The sequence below is a fragment of the Aspergillus flavus genome, chromosome 1, assembly GCF_009017415.1.
Source record: "Aspergillus flavus chromosome 1, complete sequence".
In the NCBI taxonomy this organism is placed as follows: Eukaryota; Fungi; Ascomycota; class Eurotiomycetes; order Eurotiales; family Aspergillaceae; genus Aspergillus; species Aspergillus flavus.
The window spans coordinates 4,874,264-4,894,680 of NC_092406.1; the positions used below are offsets into that span (position 1 = coordinate 4,874,264).

At 48.4% G+C, this 20,417-nt stretch overlaps 8 protein-coding genes across 8 annotated transcripts; 3 read left to right on the top strand and 5 right to left on the bottom strand.

The window, feature by feature from the left end:
- Nucleotides 1–1,327: 1,327 nt before the first annotated feature.
- On the bottom strand, nucleotides 1,328–2,161 carry F9C07_10872 (putative DNA repair and transcription factor Ada; the record flags this gene model as incomplete). The annotated part of the gene is made up of 1 exon (XM_041283910.1): nucleotides 1,328–2,161. One exon carries the CDS (start codon nucleotides 2,159–2,161, stop codon nucleotides 1,328–1,330), a length of 834 nt encoding a protein of 277 aa, XP_041140279.1.
- A 1,027-nt stretch (nucleotides 2,162–3,188) lies between these two features.
- F9C07_10873 (60S ribosomal protein uL2) lies at nucleotides 3,189–4,163 on the bottom strand (the record flags this gene model as incomplete). The annotated part of the gene is made up of 4 exons (XM_041287972.1): nucleotides 3,189–3,326; nucleotides 3,385–3,470; nucleotides 3,553–4,044; nucleotides 4,115–4,163. 4 exons carry the CDS (start codon nucleotides 4,161–4,163, stop codon nucleotides 3,189–3,191), a joined length of 765 nt encoding a protein of 254 aa, XP_041140278.1.
- Nucleotides 4,164–4,293: 130 nt separating this feature from the next.
- On the top strand, nucleotides 4,294–7,825 carry F9C07_2279937 (uncharacterized protein). Its single transcript, XM_041287984.2, has 5 exons — nucleotides 4,294–5,719; nucleotides 5,820–5,989; nucleotides 6,116–6,245; nucleotides 6,302–6,670; nucleotides 6,721–7,825. Exons 1-5 carry the CDS (start codon nucleotides 5,519–5,521, stop codon nucleotides 7,573–7,575), a joined length of 1,725 nt encoding a protein of 574 aa, XP_041140277.1. The 5' UTR covers nucleotides 4,294–5,518; the 3' UTR covers nucleotides 7,576–7,825.
- Nucleotides 7,826–8,015: 190 nt separating this feature from the next.
- Nucleotides 8,016–8,765, bottom strand: F9C07_2228528 (uncharacterized protein; the record flags this gene model as incomplete). Its single annotated transcript, XM_071509829.1, has 3 exons — nucleotides 8,016–8,054; nucleotides 8,158–8,352; nucleotides 8,457–8,765. The coding sequence occupies 3 exons, from the start codon at nucleotides 8,763–8,765 to the stop codon at nucleotides 8,016–8,018; spliced, it is 543 nt and encodes a 180-aa protein (XP_071365993.1).
- Nucleotides 8,766–8,988: 223 nt separating this feature from the next.
- On the top strand, nucleotides 8,989–10,967 carry F9C07_10876 (putative pfkB family carbohydrate kinase). The gene is made up of 7 exons (XM_041287983.2): nucleotides 8,989–9,139; nucleotides 9,240–9,255; nucleotides 9,324–9,477; nucleotides 9,561–9,902; nucleotides 9,987–10,324; nucleotides 10,378–10,491; nucleotides 10,628–10,967. The coding sequence occupies exons 1-7, from the start codon at nucleotides 9,088–9,090 to the stop codon at nucleotides 10,671–10,673; spliced, it is 1,062 nt and encodes a 353-aa protein (XP_041140275.1). The 5' UTR covers nucleotides 8,989–9,087; the 3' UTR covers nucleotides 10,674–10,967.
- Nucleotides 10,968–11,553: 586 nt separating this feature from the next.
- F9C07_2228530 (uncharacterized protein) lies at nucleotides 11,554–14,449 on the bottom strand (the record flags this gene model as incomplete). The annotated part of the gene is made up of 6 exons (XM_041287970.2): nucleotides 11,554–12,585; nucleotides 12,649–13,199; nucleotides 13,252–13,845; nucleotides 13,905–14,082; nucleotides 14,151–14,277; nucleotides 14,355–14,449. The coding sequence occupies 6 exons, from the start codon at nucleotides 14,447–14,449 to the stop codon at nucleotides 11,554–11,556; spliced, it is 2,577 nt and encodes an 858-aa protein (XP_041140274.2).
- Nucleotides 14,450–15,232: 783 nt separating this feature from the next.
- Nucleotides 15,233–16,709, top strand: F9C07_10878 (uncharacterized protein; the record flags this gene model as incomplete). The annotated part of the gene is made up of 4 exons (XM_041287982.2): nucleotides 15,233–15,586; nucleotides 15,660–15,749; nucleotides 16,273–16,353; nucleotides 16,473–16,709. 4 exons carry the CDS (start codon nucleotides 15,233–15,235, stop codon nucleotides 16,707–16,709), a joined length of 762 nt encoding a protein of 253 aa, XP_041140273.2.
- A 61-nt stretch (nucleotides 16,710–16,770) lies between these two features.
- On the bottom strand, nucleotides 16,771–19,545 carry F9C07_2200084 (C2H2 transcription factor; the record flags this gene model as incomplete). The annotated part of the gene is made up of 3 exons (XM_071509472.1): nucleotides 16,771–19,216; nucleotides 19,282–19,336; nucleotides 19,413–19,545. The coding sequence occupies 3 exons, from the start codon at nucleotides 19,543–19,545 to the stop codon at nucleotides 16,771–16,773; spliced, it is 2,634 nt and encodes an 877-aa protein (XP_071365994.1).
- Nucleotides 19,546–20,417: the final 872 nt, after the last annotated feature.

The window sequence follows — 20,417 nt, forward strand, 5'->3', positions numbered from 1 at the left end:
GGTAATTTATTTTTAATTTTGATCGAATTTTCATTCCTTTATTTGTTTCAGTTTACCAGCGACAAATTACAAAAATAATCATTTTTTACCCTTGAGAGAAAACAGCAATGCTATTCATGGACATTGTAAAACCATGAATCCGCCACATGGACCACATTGAATTGACTTTGTCTTGACCATACTGTACAATACCTTTCATCCTCCACCGGGTATCGTTCCTCGTACTCGTATGTCCAGACTCTTGAAGGTAAAATATAACTTGGTAAATGACACCCGTTTAATAATAAATTACATAGTTACTTACTGGTTATTAAAGGTGTGGGGGGCACTGTCTGTATGATTGGCACCAATTGTTTAGCTTCCATGTTCATGTATCTGGCGAGGAAAGTTAGGTGTACCTGAAACCTTAGCCTGTTGGATGGGATGGTTTGAAGTCTATTATTATCTGTGACTAGAGTGTATCACAAGATGAAGCCTCATAGGCCAGTTTCTATTCAACTGCAACAAGTGACACGCGTTTTTGTGGGGCTTCGAGTGGGGATGCGATGCCACAAATCTGCTCGAATTGTCAGTCTTCAAACGTTGCCACTGCACTATTTTCGGAACAGTGCATATTCTCTAGACCTCTAGTGTTTCTGCAAACTGTATCTTGAGTGGTATCATTGAAACAGTTGATTTAGTATTACACAGCCAAATCGAGTAGTTGCTATCATATGTTGTATTAGCGTGATAATTCTAATGATCTGTAGTTGAAGTCATGTGAACTGGAGGGGCGTTCGTCTACTCCGTATAACACTAAAGACTATCCTCTCCATACATGAAACTCCACTTGATGTTCTTCTGCGAAGAAGTCTAGAAGCCCCGGTGGGTTGCACCTGCAGATTGTGGTGCGAAAGAGATAACTAAGGCCAACTACTCCGTATTTAAGTGGTAGATTCCATCTCAATACATAAACTTCATACCTTTCAATACAAACTGGAATTCACCTGTAATGTACATGTCGGGGTTGACGATCGGGAAAGCATGTCAATCCTGTACTCCAGAAGCTCTGACTCCATGGTGGCCCAGCTCTACCCATCTACTTCAGGTTGACCATCTGACTCCTGAGGACCCCTGCGGGAGTGGGTAGAGCGATTGGCCCCTACTAAATTCAGATTATTTAGTACACATGTTCTCCTCCTATTTCACTCCTTCTCCTTTTTCATGGATCAATGGATAAGTGTTCGGTAAAATGAACACGGACTAACCACCGTCTTTGTTATGTCCAGCGGGCCCCCTATTAAATATCCCATGATAAACCCTAGCTATCAAGAAGCAAGCCGCTAGTTCAGCATGGCATGACAGTCTCCACGCCTGCAGGGTGAATGGCCCCGTCCAGGCGACTTGTTTGTTTGTGTTGCACCAGGACATCCCCTATATCTTTGCCATGGTGCTCAGCGACACCAGCGGCATCTTCCATGGGTAACAAGATGAAGTCCTCCATAAACTGGGCATCGAACTCAGACTCAATCTCAGCCTCCGCGGCTATCAAAGTGTCAAAATCATTCCAGTGCATAGTATCTCCAGAATTGAATCTATGAGCACCCTCCAAGCCGCTAGACAGGAAGGGCTCATGGTTATTGGAGCCCGTACCCCATGGTTTCAATTCCGTAATGTTCAAATTTCGGCTGCAGTCATCCAGGGGACCCCTAGGGTCACCCTTGAGAATGGTAACCGCGTATTGCCCGGGCGTGACGCCTACGAGCTTTTTGAACACCCGATGGAAGTGACTTGGCGTGAGGCATGCCTGATTGGCAAGTTCCCGCAATGTTGGTTTGGACCCAGTTGCTATCTCTGCCTGGATGGTTTTACATGCCCTCTGAATCATTTGGGCCTGGGGATTAACCGCTAACAGGGTTTGGGGTTTGCAGCGCTTACAGGGTCTGAAACCTGCTTTTTCGGCCTGCGAGGGCGTGTCGTAAAATTGGACATTTGCTCTCCGGGCGAGACGAGCTGGACATGATGGTCGGCAATATATTTTGGTCGTTAATACAGCGTACACAAATGATACGGCTGTTGCATCTCGGTGGACCACTGCCTGCCAGCGGGCAGTAGCGGACAGGGTCGGCGAGGCACAACGAGGTAGGCGAGGTAGTTTCAGGGGCAGATTCTCCTGATCCATCACGTATAATATGTTATAGGCCCTTGTCTAGCTTTATGGGAGGATGAAATAATCCACAGAGAACAATGTTCGAAGAAAGTCTGTCTCTGGGGTATACGCTTAGCTTATGGACGTTTTCCTCAGTGGTGTCTGGCACCGCTGATTGGTCAGTTCAAGATCAGTCTTTTTACCCCTACAGAGCTCCGGGCGTACATGACATCCGCCATACTGTGTATACTTGACGCCTCGGGGCGCTTTGTCGACTAACTTCCGGTTATACGAGGACTTGCTATATTAGTTTTCTTCGGGGTGTGGAGGAGAGGGGTAGCACTAATTTTGATGTCGGCTTTTATGTCAAGGGGAATATTTGGCAACGAGATAACAAGGATTGGTCAAGCCATATATACCCATAGATATAGATATATATACATGTGTTAAGGAATCGGTTATACTATCGAAGAACTCGTTTGTTACGCAAGTGCTAAAAGCCAATATAAATTTCAATACCACTACGAATGCAATGGCCTCACGACTTCCAAGCTTTATCATTGCCCCATACAAGTACTGGACCGTAATAGCAGTGCCAAGACCACACTATGAATGCACCTAATTGTATTTTGAACACACTGTTCACGGAACAACATAGACAACCATAGACGACGGGCTACAAGTGGATCATAGTGCTCTCTGATAAACGGATGACGAATTCTTACAACGTGGAGCACCAGGTTGGGGGTACATGAAACGTACAAGGGGACAAGGTATAAAGAAATCATTCTGCCATGAACAAACAAGGAAATATTCTTCATTTTTTCGGTATTAACGAGTATTCATAATCCGTTTTTTGGCAAATGCTATGAGATGCACACAGAGACTCGATGTCTGGCCCCCTCTTTTTTGGTTTAATCATCAATGAAATTGTTGGCCACAACCTTATTCCGCTAAGGACGCGTGGTAGGTTATCCGCAGTCGCCTAAGTACATGTGCCTCATAGCAAAAGAGCATTTTGAACCCGTCACAAACAAAAAAACTCCACACCATAATACCCTTAGTCCTTGGTCTTCTGGGTACCACGGAGCAGACCGGTTCTCCGGGCAGCGATAAGACCGGCTTTTTGACCCTGGGCGGCGTAGCGGGAGATGGTAGAAGCCTTACCAATGTGCTGGTGGTTACCACCACCGTGAGGCTATAACAAGTAGGTCAGAGATTAATTCCTTCAAAATGAGAAGACAAGGATTCCTTACGTGATCAACGGGGTTCATGGCAACACCACGAGTCTTGGGCCAAGAGTTGCGCTTAACAGCGAACTTGTGCTTGGCACGAGAAGCCTCTGTAAGATTATGTTAGCATTCAATTCCCATTTACCCCCTGTACTTCAAAGACTAAGCCAATCGACGGGATCAAAGACATACTGAGCAAAGGCTTGTCGGTACGACCACCACCAGCAACGATACCGACCATACCACGGGAGGTGCTCTTCACAACCTTCTTGGCACCGCTAGGAAGCTTGATTCTGGTCTTGCCATCCTCGGGGTTGTGGCCAATGACGGTAACGTAGTTACCAGAGGTACGACCAAGAGCACCACGGTCACCAGCCTTCTCCTCGACGTTGGTGACGACGGTACCCTCAGGAACGGAGGAAAGAGGGAGGACGTTGCCGACGGTCAGGGCGGCGTTCTTTCCGGCGTAGATGAACTGGCCAGTGTACATTCCCTCGTTGGCGATGAAGGTCTCGGTAACGTGCTTGAACTTGTAAGGGTGACGGAACTGGACCTTAGCGAGAGGAGCACCACGGCCGGGGTCGTGGATGATCTCCTTCACAACACCCCGGGTGTATCCATGGCGCTCAGCGTAGTCAAGGGTACGGAACTGAGCAGGGGCCTTGTTGAGACGGGTGTTGGCCGCTGGAGGCGAAGTTGTTATCAGCAATTTTGATCTTGGGGAATTCGCTCAGAACTCTGCGGTCGCACTCACTGAAAATGGATCCACGACCCTTCCTCTGGTTGCGGATCACGCGACCCATGGCGACTTTCTAGATAGAGACCTGGAGGTTAGTATACAAGAAGAAAGACCCCTGCGACCCGGTGGTGGGAGTTTATCAAGTGCTCGTACCTCAAATCGAAGATGGGCTTGTCGGGTTGGTGGTGAGAATTCGTCGGCGGAAGGGCTGTGTGGGCTTTAGGGCGCGGTCGCTAATCTAGCCGAGCTGGGACTAGCGTCGCCGTGCGCCTCTCTCGCGCGGCTGTGAGTTTGGCGGCGCGGCTAACCGTCACATCAACCATGGACTTCGAGAACAACCGAGTACCCTGACGGAGTAACAGTTCATGCGACCACCTAGGTGGTTGACTTGTTTGATAAGCGCAGCTGGTACACAGTCTTTTATCCAGTCAAAGGCTAGATCGCCAATTTCTTCATCCGATCTTGTTTGACTACTCTGTCAGCTGCACTCGATGACTACTAGGCGTGTTGCAACCCACGACCTCCGCCAATCACATACCTCTACGAGTATCTCGCAGTGAAACAGTCTTCTGATGAATGGTTTTATCCATGATGGTTCAGGATCCCTGTCATCGATCGACGTTGTTGGGTAGTATTGCTGTTGGATGCATTGATGGCCTTCGACCTTCATTGTTCCATGCCTGACTGAATGATGACCAAATCGAGATGGTTTTGACAAAAGCAACATGCCCTCAACGGCCTTTAAGAAGTTCGGAAAAGAATACCACTGTATTCCCGAATGTGAAACACCACGCAGTCTGGGGTCACAGCTACTACGACGTGGAAACTTGCCTGATGATGCCTGAAACACTGCAACAGTGGTTAGTTGGATTAATCCTCCACTAGCATCCGCTGCAGAGGAAGAAAAGCCCTTGAACGAGTGGATCGATGCATCTGATGTGTCACTCATGGTGATCGCTTTGATTCTTCCTCGGCATATCCCGGCCACAGTAAGGAACTGGCGTCGTGTTCATTGTTCAGTCTTCTGTAAACTAACGTTAGATAACAAGTTCTGAATGAGATCGCTCCTTTTTAGCGGTCTTTCAGAAACTGATTTGTCATTTGGTCCTCCATAGTTTTTTTTTTTGCGAAATGACCCTACGCTGGCTCATACGGCGTCTCAGGTTCGCATTATGAGGTCATCAATGCTCAATCCCCTGTTCAGTACTCTAGATGTAGGCCAGAATAAAATTGAATGTTAGAGAATACATTGATGTGTTCGGGTTGCGAGCATAGCGGCCATCGATGACGCCAGAACAGGCCAGGCGCGTAAAAGCCGCGCTCCATTAATCGGCAGCAGTAGTGCAGTAGAACTTCTTGCGGCGCGCACTCGCCCACCTCCGTTCCATTTCAACACAACCACTTCCATCTTCAGCAAAGATGTCTAACATGTCACTTTCTGACTCAGATCTCTCGTCGCTATCATCAGCGCCACCATCGGATGATGAGTCTGTTCCCATGGCAGTTGATGAGCCCGTGGGCATCACCAAGTACTTCAAGAAGGAATCAGAGACTCCGCCGCCGAAACGGGCACCTTCACCACCACATGAATATGTTTTAGCAGATAATCCGGACATTGCAGTGAGTTATCCATCAATTGATGATTTTATAAGACTCTACACGTTTATTTGACGCGTCTATGAACTGGTGAACATACTTGCTGACTCGTCGCAACCAAAAGTTCGTTGTAATGTTCCGCGCGCGTTTCCACGATGTCTTCCCCCGATCAGCACCTCATTACGGACCACAAGACATTGAGAAAGGTGTTGCAGAATCGCCCCCCGGGGAGCATATTGAGAGGTTGCTGTGTGCATTGCTTGGTCTCGTGTTAAACAGGAAGAAGGACGTGGAGTATGGATACCACCTATGACGCAGTTCCCACTACACTACGAAGGGCGCATGCGAGCTCCTATTTATCTACAACTAGGATGTTCAAGAATTATGGTAAAAGGCTGACTAGCTATCATAAATGTGCAGTCGACTTCATTACACACGCCCTCTGGAAGAAGCGATCCAAACCCATGCATCCCAGTGGCCTAAGGCTTGGCAGGGAAAGAACCCTCTTCATGGGGGTCGCACTTTCACAGGAATGGCCCCAGAAGAACGAGTACGTTCTGTAACTACAAATTACATGAAATACAGTGGATAGCTAACACGCTTTAGTTACAATTGCTGAAATCGCTAATCCTCTGGTCCCTTTCCTCCTCCGAAGCGGTTCAAGCAAAGATCAAAGAGTCGTACAAGCAAGCACGGCATGAGGACGACCTGAACCAACCACTTTCCGTTCAACCATGGGGTCGCGACGGCTTGAAGCGTCGATATTGGCTTATCGAAGGCTTAGATGACACACACTTTAGGTTGTACCGTGAGAGCAACCCAGCGCTCAAGAATGTCACTTGGTGGAGTGTGGCAGGAACAATCCCCGAGTTGAAGGCCGTTGCAGATAAACTCGACGAGGAGAAGAGCATGCATTCGAAGAAGCTCAGTGAGAAGATCAAGAATTCAGTTCCTCGCTTCGAGGGCTCCGAAGAGGTAAGTTATGATCCTCCGCTGTCGTCTTACCCTTGCTAATTAGTTGTAAGAAACGTAAACGCAGAGACTACCGCATTGCGCGCAAAGCACAATTTTCTAGGCCTGAGCCTGGATTTTCCCTTTATGAAGGCCGTACGCGTGGGAAAAAATTGAAGTACACATACTCCGACGATGAGGATATCTTCTCCGATGGTTTGCCTTCCACCCGACGATCCACACGCAACAACTCAGGCATTTCTTCACCCGCAGAACCCGTGGGTCCCAGGTTTACCGCTAGTGGAAGACAGATACGTTCGCGCGCAGGAGGAATGTATGGGGAAAGCTTGCTCAGTGGTCAGCGTGATGAGCTAGCTGGCGCAGAAGAATCTGGGCGGCCTCAGAGGACACGGTCTACACGAGCAAATGGATATACTGGCAACAACGTGGATGATGAAATGGATGAATATGATGAGGGACACTCTAGCGGAAAGGAGTGGCAGGGTGGAGAGGAGGAAGAAGATAACGATTTCGAAGGCGACGACGAAGAAGAGTTGAGTGGTGACGAATCGATAGTGAACGGAGAAAACCCAAGCCTGGTAGTGCAGCTCAGATACGGTAAGGGGAAGGTACCGAGTAGCCCTAATGGTCCTAGTGACATGTTATCAGAGGGGAACGTGGGGAGCAAACCGGAAATAGCGACTGAACCTGCGCCTCCGGAATTTATACCATCCTCAGACGCAGCGAAGCCAACCGTTTCTACGGCTGGAGAGGATGGACCTCTGGGGCAAAAGATTGAGCTCCAAAATGAGACAAACAGCCAGTCTGAGGGAGGTGCTGAAGCCGTCCGTGTCGCTATGAGCACCGGGTCGCATTCCTATCACCCGGCGCCTGCTCTTGGTTCAAACGAGGGTGTTCAAAGCATTTAAGTCACGTACCCCCGGTCATTGAATGAGTGGCTATATCGATAGATTTCATGCTGGAGCGTGTCTTTTCATCCGGGTTCTGCTGTACACGCGGGAAAGACAATGGGGTCTCCTGAGGCGTTTATGTGGTGATAATTTGTCTGGTTAGTATCAGAGGAAAGGTTCGTGTTAGCCTGCAAGTATGTCGTGGTTATATGTTTTCACGACTCTTGGATAGCAGGCTGGCCTTTATATGAAAGTCCTACGATAACATCTTTTTTAAGAGAAGAGCTCCATTGAAATGTCTACAAGAGTTTAACCAACTGCGCATAAATGTGCACCCGTGGCCTCAAGAAACATGAGGTACAGAAAGACCATCGAAGTGGTCTAAATTCGTAACGCCGTAACCGGAACTCCCAAAATGCAACCAAAATACGGGGGAAATCGCAGTTTATTCAAATCAACTAATCGGCACCGGCATTTGAGAACTGAGTCTTATAGAACTGTAAAAACTCCGAGATTGTCAGCCTCAATCATAATAGCTACGTTACTCGAGCTGAACAGTTACACTATCAGATAACATGAACAGGGTAGGGAGTCACTCACGTCTTCCGCCTGTGCAGCAAGTTTACGGTCCTTCGTTGAGGGGAGGGGAGGGAGCTTCCAATTATTTACTTCGTACCACCATCGTCGAATTCTGCTGCCCAATGTTTGGCCGCTGAGAGACGCGTTGCGGTTCCAGAATCGCCAACCGGAGAGAGCAAGGGTCCAGAGGGTACCTTGGACTAGAGGGAGAAGAACCTAAAAAAAGAACATAGGTGCGTGAGCCTTGAGTGTTCCTTGAGACCCTCTTTTCTTTTCTTCTTTTTCCCGATAGTAGGTCTAGCGGGAGCCACATCACATACCTGATCTCGAACGGTGATCCATGCAACACGACCCCAAGTCTCAGCACCCCGTATGCTGGCCAGATAACTTTGTTCGAAGCGCAAATCAGGCATTGGAGGAAGATGATGCCGTCTTGGAGCGGGTCTGATCATTCGATGGGGGTCCACGATGTCGGATGAGATGCTGCCAGCCTCGGATGGCGCATCTTCAGCGACAGGCTGCTTCTCCGAAGATGCGGTCGGAGGATTGATGTCATGACTTGGGGATGGTTCCGGATTGATGGAGGCCGTCTGAATGGTCTCGGCAATTCCTAAGGCTGGATCAGTCATTGTGGAAGGCGAATACTGTAAGTTATGCGATAGCAGAAAAAGAGGTGGTTGTAGTATGGAGAGTTGTAGACGGCGACTCCCCTGATGCGATGCAATACGCTCCGTACAGTACGGTACGGCATATGATCCGGATCTTCTTTCTGTTGCTGCCCCTCCGGACCATCATCCCTCCCCCACCTTTTCTTGCATTCTCACCCTCACCTTCTCCTCTTCTTCCTCCTCTCAGAGATTTTCTTTTCTTGACAATTTCCCTTCCTCTCCACACGTCCCTTCTCGCTCGTCCTTTCTTTACAGGCACTTTCTCTAGTTGAAATAAACGACAATGGCTGCCACTCAAGGATACCCTTTTCTTTGCTTGGAGAACCCTCTCCTCGGTACGTGAGGACTATTATCCTGCCTGGCTTGATAGAGACCGTAAAGTTTGTGATTTGGGGGCAATGCTAATGCAAGTCCTTTTCCGGTTGTAATATACAGACATCCAAGTTGTTGGGTATGTTGCAGACCTTGGCCAGTGAAAATACTTTTGAATATAGTACATGTACTGACACAGTACTATAGTGATGCTGCTCTTCTTCAGAAGTATGGTCTGAAGGACAACGATGCTATCCTCGCTGAGGACAAGCATATGGGGCTCTACGAGGAGCTTCTGCAGAACGATGATGCTAAGTTGATTGCCGGTGGTGCCGCCCAGAACACTGCCCGTGGCGCTCAGGTATGGCCTGAATTATGCTTGAATTCTTTTTTTCTTTTTTTCTTCTCGATAACCCGTATGTTAACTATAATGCCGCCCCTTAGTACATTCTCCCGGACAACTCCGTTCTCTACATTGGATGTGTCGGCCGTGACAAGTACGCCGATATCCTGAAGGACACCTGCACCAAGGCTGGTGTGCACACCGAGTACCGTGTGGACGATGCCCAGCCTACCGGCAAGTGCGGCGTGATCATCACTGGCCACAACCGTAGCATGTGCACCCACCTTGCTGCGGCTAACGAGTACAAGTTGGAGCACCTTAAGCAGCCTCAGATCTGGTCTCTTGTTGAGAAGGCTCAGGTGTACTATGTCGGTGGCTACCACCTTACCGTGTGTGTGCCCGCTATCCAGGCTCTTGGTGAAGAGGCTGCTGCAAAGAACAAGGTATGTATATGTGACGACTTACTGAATGCAACCTATTCAAATGCTCCTTTTCAATGGATTAGTACTAAATGTGCACTCTTGCAGATCTTCATGCTCTCTCTTTCGGCCCCTTTCATCCCTGAGTTCTTCAAGGACCAGTTGGACAGTGTGCTGCCCTACACTGACTACACCTTCTGTAATGAGACTGAGGCTCGTGCTTACTCCAAGAGCCACCAATGGGATACGGATGATGTCGTTGAGATCGCCAAGAAATTGGCTCAGCTGCCCAAGAAGAACAACAGCCGCCCAAGAGTTGCCATTGTGACTCAGGGTACTCTCCCTACTGTAGCTGCTACCGTTAAGCCCAACGGCGAAGTTGAGGTTAAGGAGTTCAGCGTTGTTGAGATCCCTAAGGACAGCATCAACGACACCAACGGTGCCGGGTAAGTGAATCGTTTCCCAGTCAAAATATAAATATGACTGACGTGCCTTACAGTGATGCCTTCGCTGGTGGTTTCTGTGCTGGTGTTGTGCAAGGCAAGTCTCTTGAAGAGAGCATGGACATGGGCCAGTGGCTCGCCAGCCTTAGCATCCAAGAGTTGGGGCCTTCGTAAGTAGCTCCCTTTTTCGTCCTTTGCGAGCCGGCGCTTTTCACCAAAATTAGCCGTGGTTATTTACTGGCTAGTACAAATGGCGGATTGCACGTCTTCTCTGTCAGAGAATGGTTGGCTGACATAATGATTTAGTTTCCCCTTCCCTAAGAAGGCTTACACTCCCACCAACCGGTCGTAAACTTTCCACTTTTCTATCTATATCACCTAAACAGCGCTGCAAGGATAGCATGCGGTGACAAGGAAAGAACTGTTTTTTTCTTCTTCTTTAGGATTCAACCTTCTAATACCCACCTGTCTTTGACTTAACGTCTTAGACTTCTTTCCATCAACATCTTTCTGAGAGTTGCGCTCCCATTGCCTGATGATTTACGTGATAGACAGGAGTTGCAGAGATGACGTTCTCAACAACGAATTAATGATCCGCATATCCGGTTCGATATACATATAAATAAATCTATTACCATCTTCAACGATCTATGCTCCTATTCAGCTTGCGAGCTTGGACACCCAGCTCTCGGAATTTAGTTTCTAAATGAGTAGTCTCATTGATACAGCTCTCCGATAGTTAAAAAGAAAGAGATAATCCAAGTAAATCTGGGAAACTGATAATTTGGCTCGTAATCCTTATCCCGACCCTTCGCCCCTATGACCTGAAGACGAGTCCACGAACGCATGAACTTGTAATACATGGTCTCCTTTTTGATTTCATCAATATGTTGTAGAACGCTTATTTAATACAGAATTTCACCAATACCTCTCCAGTGAACATGACTGTATCTTTGGTACCAGCGGCCTAACGACAGCACGGCCAATGAGCCCACGCGGGGAATGTGACAGTGCATAAGCCTGCTTACGAAAAGCAGGCTATTAATGCTAAGAACTGGACCAACGGATGGGAGCGAAGGGAGATGCTGCATAATCTCGCCGCTGGGCTTCCGACGCTCACAAATCGGAGCCAAGTAACCAAAGCTTACACCCGCGTTTCCTGCGTGTGTGCTTTTGTCTCAAAAGACTCTCGGAGACTTGTTCCCCAAACTCAGATCATCAAGAGATCGGTGTCACCCTCCATGTCCGCAGGGAGGTGTTTGACCAATGGCACCGTACTGGGTAGCGGACTTGCGACTGCCACCGGACCCAGAGCTGGGGTAACCTGCGCCTGAGGAGAGCGTGTTAGCGAGGAACGCATCATTTGCCCACGAGGCATTGGCCAAGCCACTTGGAATGGTCTGGCTGGGTGCACTCAGGGGTGGTGGAGAGCTTGCAGCATCCAGTGGTCCTCTGCTGTCCCACCCCAAGCCAGAAAGACGGTGGTGCGATGTGGGGTTTGACGAGGGTATCCACGAGGATATAGAGCTGGATCCATTCAGGGGGTTTTGCAGCTGGGATTGGTGCATTAGACTCTGACGAAGCATTAGATCGTTCACAGCCGAGTCCTGAGGTAGGTGATGGCTTGGGCTACTGATGCTTCCTGGCATAAAATGACCGGAATGTTGAATCGGGTGTTGCCCAAGACCTGGTGGGGTCCTGGGAGAAGTTGCATCGCCAACCTCTGGTGAGAGGCCCACATTCCATATACTAGGGATACCAGGGAGGGAGGGTCGCGGCGCGTATGACTGTGACGACGGGACTCTGGCTAGAGCAGCAGCGTTTGCCATGGAGTGGCCAAGCCCAGGTGGAGCGATGGGGGTCTGTCGAGCAGGAATGCTCTCTTCCCGAAATATTGAGTCCGTACTAGGGTTGAAGATATGGCTGGGGTTGGGTTGCTGGTTGTTTTGCGGGAAGACGAGATGCTCCGGCAACGCTGGGGTGTTTTCATAGCAGTCTGATTCAACCAAGCGCTCCACACCCTCAACAATGCGGTGCATACTGGCTGACATTGACGCTGACTGAGAGCCTCCAAAAACACTTTTAGAATCGGCAGCGTAACTTGGATCTTGTGTTGTTTGTTGGATGTCTTCCCGTTCAATACTCGCCGAGGAAATGGTATGGTGATGTCCCGAGGGGCTGGCAAAGAACTGAGATGGAAGCCCTTCCTCCTTGTAAATGAATGTTTTTTTGTCACCATCATCGACTAGAGCTATGGGGATTTTCTGAAGGTAGAGCACGTATTAGTAGCTGAATTTAATAGACAGAGGGAGAAGATTGCTGCATACATTGCTCACAACCAAATCCAACCCATCAATCACGAATTCGCGAATTCGGTAAAGCATCTCCATGTTTGGGTGATTTCTTTCCACTCCTAGATCGTTCATCCGAGGCTTCTGGCGGCCACTTGTATCCAAATATCTACGTGAAGTAGCCTCTTTATTTAGCGGCACAAAACACAGAGTCTCTTCATCTTCTTCCAAAAGGTAGTCTATCTCCGGAAGGAGGACTACATCGAATGTGGATGCGAGAAGAGTCAGTGTGTTGGCGTAGATTTTCCAGAACTCAATTATTTGGACAGAAAGTGGGGTGTCTTTCTCCTCTTTATGAGCCACTAGAAGATGGCTGACTGTAAGTAGCCAAGAGCTGTAGTTTCGGAGAGCAGGCAAAACACGTCGTGCAACAGCGGTGATCTTATCAGGACCATTCTTTCCTTCCCTATTATTTGATTCTTCGACCGCGAACCGTTCCACTTCAGCCAAAAGGATCTGAAGTAATGTAAAAAACGTTTTCACATTAATACGCCGGAAAAAGAGACCTGCATTTGACACGGACTCTTCTGAAGTATATGTCAAAAATGGCTCTTGCAATCATCATACTTGGGGACTTACCATTGGCGCGTGTCCTAGAAAAATCTTCTGCAGAGATATTGACTAGACAGAACTTTTGTAGGGTGCCCTCTAGGGAACGCTCCTTCAAATCAACAGCAAGTTGATTCAATACCTCATTTTCAAGCTCATCATGCTCGGGGAAATCCGTGCCTCTGTAACACTGAGCATGCAGATATACAAACCAGGGAGCCAACGCTCTACCAGGAATACCGGCATCCTCGGGGCGAATCAGTTCTCTTTTAGCCCACAGATTCCTAACTTTCCTGAACTCAATTTCTAAATTGCCCTTAGCAGATGGGTGAGGTTCCTGGGCGGCTAGTGCCCTATAGAGGTGATAAGTGGCCCGCAAGTGGTTTCCATCGGCGAGGGCAATGACAGCCAATTGATTGTGCGAGGCACCAGAGGCTGGATATATTACTGTGGCAAGGTCATAATAACCTATGGCCGGACCCCAATTTCGGTCCTTGCCAACCAGTTCAGTTTCGCGGTAGCGTGAGAGATCGCCGAGACGGATAAGGGTAGCATGACATGACTGCAGAATTCGTTTTCGAAGGTCCCCGACCGGTTGCACCATGGAATCCTCCACAGATAAATCTAACACAAGGGTTTGACTGAGTAAGGGGGTTTACGAAGGGTAGGACGGCATTGCTCACTGTCAAAGTTGAATTTCCGCGCAACGTTTTCAAGCTCCGGAATTCCCCCGAAATGCGACGACAATTGCTGGATGTATCCTCTGTAGAACCGCTGACTTGTTTTGATGAATTCGAGATAATGTTTCTCAAGCTTTCGTCGCTCTACTGGTTTCTTCTTCTTGTCGTTTTGCTCGCGGAACTAAGTTGCGTGTGCGGTAGGTTAGACGAGTCTCATCGATAGAGATTCCCAAAGCCCGAGTTACTCACGCGAGAGAGCAGTTTACGAAACCGATTATTAATTTTGAGATGTGCATCCCAAAGGCGAGTTTCCACGTCGATGGAGCGAGCGGCATCAAAGTCCTGGAGGATGGCATTCTGGCAAGCTGCGCGGAGTCTGCGATAACGGAGAGAGTGTCAGGACAATGCACACGAGAGATAAATCACCTAGTAACTAGATGGAGATAAACTGACTCAGAGAGGTAATGCGAGATTTCAGCAAATGTCGGCTCTTTCTCGGCAAGGCTCTTCAGAAGCTCTCCTTCGATGTCGAGCGCAATCCTGTACATTGCGGTTCAGAAAGTCGGGTTCATTTCTTTTCTGAAGAATATATGAGAATACTGACTGCCACGTATTCTGAAACGCGGACGCCATGCTCGGGATGGGTGAAACGAAGCCCGTTGTCACTCCACCGTCGACTTCGCCCGTCAGATGGCTATGGCTGGCTGGAAGTCTGCGGGCGACGAGAGCAGTGAACGATCCATCAGTAGTATATACAGAACGGGTGGAATGGCGCTGGTCGGAAGCAAGGCCGAGAGTGACTGCACCGAGATGGGGTCGTCAAATGGGAATAGAACGAAGATAGGCTCCCACGCGCAGGAACGAAGAACGAGGGGTTCAAGCCGCTCGTTGTAAAGAAAATCCCAATATCACGGGAACTTCTGGACGGCGACCGAAAAAGACGGGCGTTGAATCGGATGAGATGTGGCTTTGTGGAGCGGTGATTGGCTTGCCCGGCTGTGGCTGGTGCGTCCAGGAACCGATTACAGTACAATACAGGACAGGACAGGACGTAATGGTTCATTCATTACACACTGTTTCGATGAGAGATTTCAATGATAGTATCAAGATCCTCTTCCTTCTTAAATAGAGGTTCAAGAAATCACCCGAGCTTTGATTGAAATAAACCAGAATAAAAACACATAATAGCTCCAATACCAACTTTGGCGGGGATCCTTCGCAGAGTCATCGAGAACACATCATACATAGGTACCCAATGAGCCTTGCAGGAGACGCTTGCATAACATCCACCCAACCCGACGAGTGAACTATAAGAGCAATAGACAGCCAGGATGTCCAAGCGCTCCCGGAGCATCTCTAGATCACCCTCTGTTGGCGAACCTCTAGAGACCAGTTCAAGGCCCTCGTCACCGGCATTTTCCATCACTTCTGTTGAACGACCCAAAAAACATCTATCCGATACCGCCAATTCTGGCACAGAAGTAATGCATTGTTCGCTGCCACCACATCGGGAGACGCTCTCGTTCCCCTCATATGATGACTATGAAGTTCATTATAAACAAACGCATGTTAATAGATGCACAGCGTGTGGAAAGAACTTCCCCACGGACCGGTTCTTGAATCTACATATCGAAGAGAACCATGATCCTCTGATTGCCGCGAAAAAAGATCGGGGAGAAAAGACTGTATGTTCCCATGATATTGAGCAATTTGTTTTACAGCCCAAAGCTGTGGCTCACAATGCTCGATCGAATATAGTACGGGTGTTTTATTGAAGATTGTGAGCGGAAATGCTCGACGCCGCAGAAACGCAGGATGCACTTGATTGATAAACATATGTTTCCCAAGGTAAATTACCCAGGGGAGACCAGGTCGGTGCACAGTATCTGACATAACCGAGCCACAGACCTACAACTTCTACATAGTGAACGATGGTATAGATAAGCAGACATCTATGCTACGGCCAATGAACTCGCATAGACGTCGAATCTCGGCAACTCCAACTTCCCCGCAGGAAGGTCGGCTTAGACACCGACAAAGCTCTCTATCTCATGCTAATCCGGTTTCTGGACAGGACGTAGCCCCTCAGCTACAAATGGGTGAATCGGAAATAGCCCAACTCGAGAGGTCTATGTCTGCTTTGCGGTTTGTCCCAGCGAGCGTTACAAGGGGCCATGCTAGACGATCCAACTGATCAGAGTGGTTCAATAACAAAGTAACAAATTACTGATGGTCACAATATACGTGCTGATGAGTATATATAACAAGGCTATTGAATTTCAAATCGAAAGACCTTCCGCAGGCGATATATCATTATTGATAGAGACAAGCCTCTAAGGGCGGGCAAAAACAAACAAGGGACAACATAAAGCGTGCAATCATCACTTTCGCAAGGGCGACGGGGGGCAAAAGTAGGAGAAAGGGAAGCGAAAGGAAACATAGGTGTCAAAGCGTAATAATCATATCGCAACACTTTCAGCCTCCTTAACGAGAGAGCTTACATTTATATACATGATTAGGAGGTGAAGAGTAAGTGATGAGGGGTATATAATAACATCACATATCATCCAGAGTATCACAAGAGTCAAGCTGCCATATCCCACTACCGACTCGGGCAGCACCAACTACTCTATTGCTGACCAGGCTAGCAACAAGAGAGAAGGTATGACTGGCGAAGACCAGCTGCATTGCGCTGGCCGTATTCATTCAGAGACATCATCAGCCAATGGGCAGATAGAGCATGGAAATATGCATTTTGCAGCTGCCATGGTATGTGCTGTCGCGGATAAGCTACCACTGCCCTGCTAAGTGCTTTATTCCAACACAAACTTCCCACGAGGCTAGCGCATGTATAAAACCAGGGAGATCATCAGAGCTGTGTTTCCAGAAGATCTGCATAAGCTTCCAAGCTCGACCCGACCAAGTCCACTATCGCCCAGCTTGTATTCCCTTTGAATGTCCTCGCCCATACTCGAACAATAGCAATGCTGAGTTGCTTTGCCTTATAGGGATTAGCAAGAAAGTCCACATCAGGTGCGCCTGGCGGATCAACGGCCATGTCAGTCTCATCCATCATACTCTTAATCCATAAGAGCAACTTCCGCTCATGCTCTGACAATCTTTGTTCTGCCTGCGTCACCGGTATGGATAGTAACCACCGACTTAGAAGAAATGCACATTCCAGGCTACAAAGGGAGTGCTGAATACTCCAAAAAAATGAATGGGTCCGCGCTACGAAGTCTATTCCGAGGCGAACCGGGATGGAAAGTGCGTGCGCAGAATGCAGTAAAGCCATGATGAGGCGCGGGCTCCGTGCTACAGGTGGAGATTCACCTAGAGCCCTGGCGATCCGAACCGGGTCCTGGGTAATGAGGCGGCGGCAGGGACCTAAATCAACGTGTAACCTAATATAGGCGAGCCCAAGAAGGGCAGTCGACGTGAATGCTATTGGGCCTGCTGGGTTTTGAGGGTCAATGCTAGATTCTGGCGTGCGCTTCCACAATGCTTTCCAAGCACTTAAAGAATTGTCCAAAGTGGACAAATCTTCCTGCCTTAGGCTGGTGCCTTGCATCATTGGTGCAGACAAACAAAGCTGGCGGGCAAAAAATATTTGTTGAATAAGGGCATGTATGAGAATGTAATTCCCAAGCGGTGATATGGGTGTCGATGAATTTGATAAATTGGGCTTGACGAATAGCTTAGCGAAAGCTTCTTGAAATGAAACTTCCGGCCCATGTCGTGAACGCATGACCCGCCGCCACTGGGTTGCGTTGTTGGCTTTCCAAACGTCGTGTGAGCATGGCATGTTCAGTTTCAGCTCTGCGTTCAGAATCAACGGTGGAATGTTGTACATGATAGAATGTAAATTGAAGAAGCAGTATACAATGAACTTTGTGCGCCTGTTACCTTCTCTTCGTACCCACTCTTCCCAGTTGTTGGGATCGGCACTAGGGGTTGGCTCAGTAAGTCCATGTTCTCTGACAAGTCGAGCCAATGTGCTCTGAAGAGAAAGAATTTCCCGCAATAGTTCAGGATGTCTTTCCCAAGAAGCAAACACTGTGAGCAGTAGGAAGGTCCTGATTACTTCCATGTGAGCGTCCGAATCTTGGGGGGCGTAGCCCGAGGGTGACTCCACTGGATGCGGGATATGATGTTGCTGAAACGGGCTATTGGCGTTGTTGGAAGGAGTAGTGGAGCCCCTTGAATCGTGAAAACCGGATGGCGGGGAGACAAAATTCCATGAAGGACATTGCACTTGCTTGCTATCCCTTCTCTGGAGGCGCTGCAGAAGAATGGCTTTCGAGGCATGGAAAAGCTCGATTCCTCGATTGTTTTCAAACCGGTAATGAGATCCTGCAGCTGCTAAAGCGAGGGTGAGCTCAGGGGAGCATTTTGCGACCGACAGTGTCGGTACATGGAGGAATGGGAGGTGTTCGTTTAGTCCGTTTATGTAGCCAGCAAAGAAGCGCGACAGAGCATGTCTCGATGGTGGGATAAAGCCCTTGGGGAGAATATAAGCAAATTCCTCGAGTTTAGAAAGAAAGATTTGACGATCTGTATTCGAAATATCCCAAGCTGGACGCGGGCCTTCGTCACCAAACACAAGACGATCATCAACGTCTTGCGGCTCTGGCTGTAGAGACGGTAGCCGGGATCCAAAATTAGAAAAAGACGGTGGCTCGTCAGCTGGGCCACGCGGATCACTCATCATATCTGCCCCAAGTCTCGCACTTTCGCGAATAGGTGGCTTTGAGTCAATTGGAATATTTGCCGTCAACATAGGCTCTTCCACCGACGAGAATACGCCAGAGTCCCAATCAGAAGAAAGGCCAACGCTTTCCAAGAAGACGGTAAAGTCTTGGACGGGGTCGCCTAAGTCTGTGAGATCCAGGAAAGAAGGTTCGACGCCATAATTGTCTGTGATCGCTCTCTCCGGAACCTGAGACAACGGCTGGGGGGGACCTACGTTCTGCGAGGGCTTACGCATCGACTCGAGGCTTTCCTGCTGGCCCTCAAGAGCCACATGACTAGCAGCATGGGAGAGCAGGTTTAGGTCGTACCCCCAGGATGGGTTGAAATGAGTTGTTTCGACTATTGGAGGAGCTTGGACCTGCACCTCTGGTGGGGGCTGCGGAACTGGTTGTGTTTGAACTGGAATGGCATCTGCAAGCTCTAGCATGCGCGACTCTTGGTGGGTCGGTTGTATTATGGATGACGGGGTCTGAGGGACATCGTGATTGCTATTGTTTCGATGTTCGCGATTGGCTGCTGCCTCCGCTGGATGAACTAGTCGCTCATGTCGTACGAGCAGATCGCTACAGACAGGTAAAGCCCCGGATTAGCGTGGATTAGTCGTGTTCGAAGAGCAAAATGTGTTCACCTTCTTGCAAAAGATTTGGAGCATATGTCACATGAAAAAGGCTTTTCTTTCGTGTCTGTAGGTAAACGATTAATACAGTGCACATCGCAGAGGCAGATTCCAATTTGGGACGTCTTTCAGGGTTACTCAACGTGTGCGGAGATGGCGTTGGAGATGCTCCAGACGCGCAAAAGACCTGCTGCAATATTCGCAAGACAGGGACTTCCGGTTGGCGGGAGTGGACTTCTTTCTCACTTTCCCAGGGGAAGTTCTCTCGTCCTCCATAGCGAATTGCCTTGGAATTGGAGCATTTGTCCTTTGATGGATAACCTGCGAGCGGGGAAGAAAAACTGTGGGGTTGCCATGAGGGGGTTTTGCGAGGGGGGTCACGTGGCTGCCGCGGACGTTGGACTCGTGTTGTCTGATCATCAAAGCCCTAAAGTCACCATTACCTTTTTAAATTGTCTTGACAGTCACTAGGTCAGGAGTCAGTGAAGTTTCCAGTGGGGACTGGGATACATCTTCAAATTGAGCTATAGATTCCGTGTGGTGGCTTACAGAAGAATGAAGCCTTTGAACTATTTCGAGGACTGATTGAGGAGAGAGGAATAATACAATCGTGGTTGTCGGTAGGTCTCTTGGGTAAGGATCGGAATACTAATGGACACAGATACACTCCGCCCTCCCCACTGGTGCGGAGATATTTGCTTTCGATACAACCTTAGCATCATACACCCTACGTCTCCTCACCAGTGACTAGAGTTACTCCTGCCTATCTAAAAGAAAGAGGGGGCTTGCTGGTTTTAGTCATTGGAACTTGCTCGAATTATACATTGACCGTGTTAGCGATATTAAAATAGTGTAACATCATGCCCTCCAACAACGGCTAGATATTGATCATTCTTAGTTATAGTAACGCAAAGGAGAAAAAAAGATTTTTTCCCCAAGAAGTAAATCTACGATGTACTCATTATCTCATTTGAACTACAACAGTTATCTTTCAAGAGAAGTAAAAAGAAAAGAGAGAAGGTAGGGGGCATAAGTACTAGCAAGAAGTAAAAAGAGGTTTCTAGTAAATTATAGGGAATTCGCATCCATGATGATTCAAAGCCTGAATGAATATCAGACTACATACTAGGTACTCATTTTCTTATCAT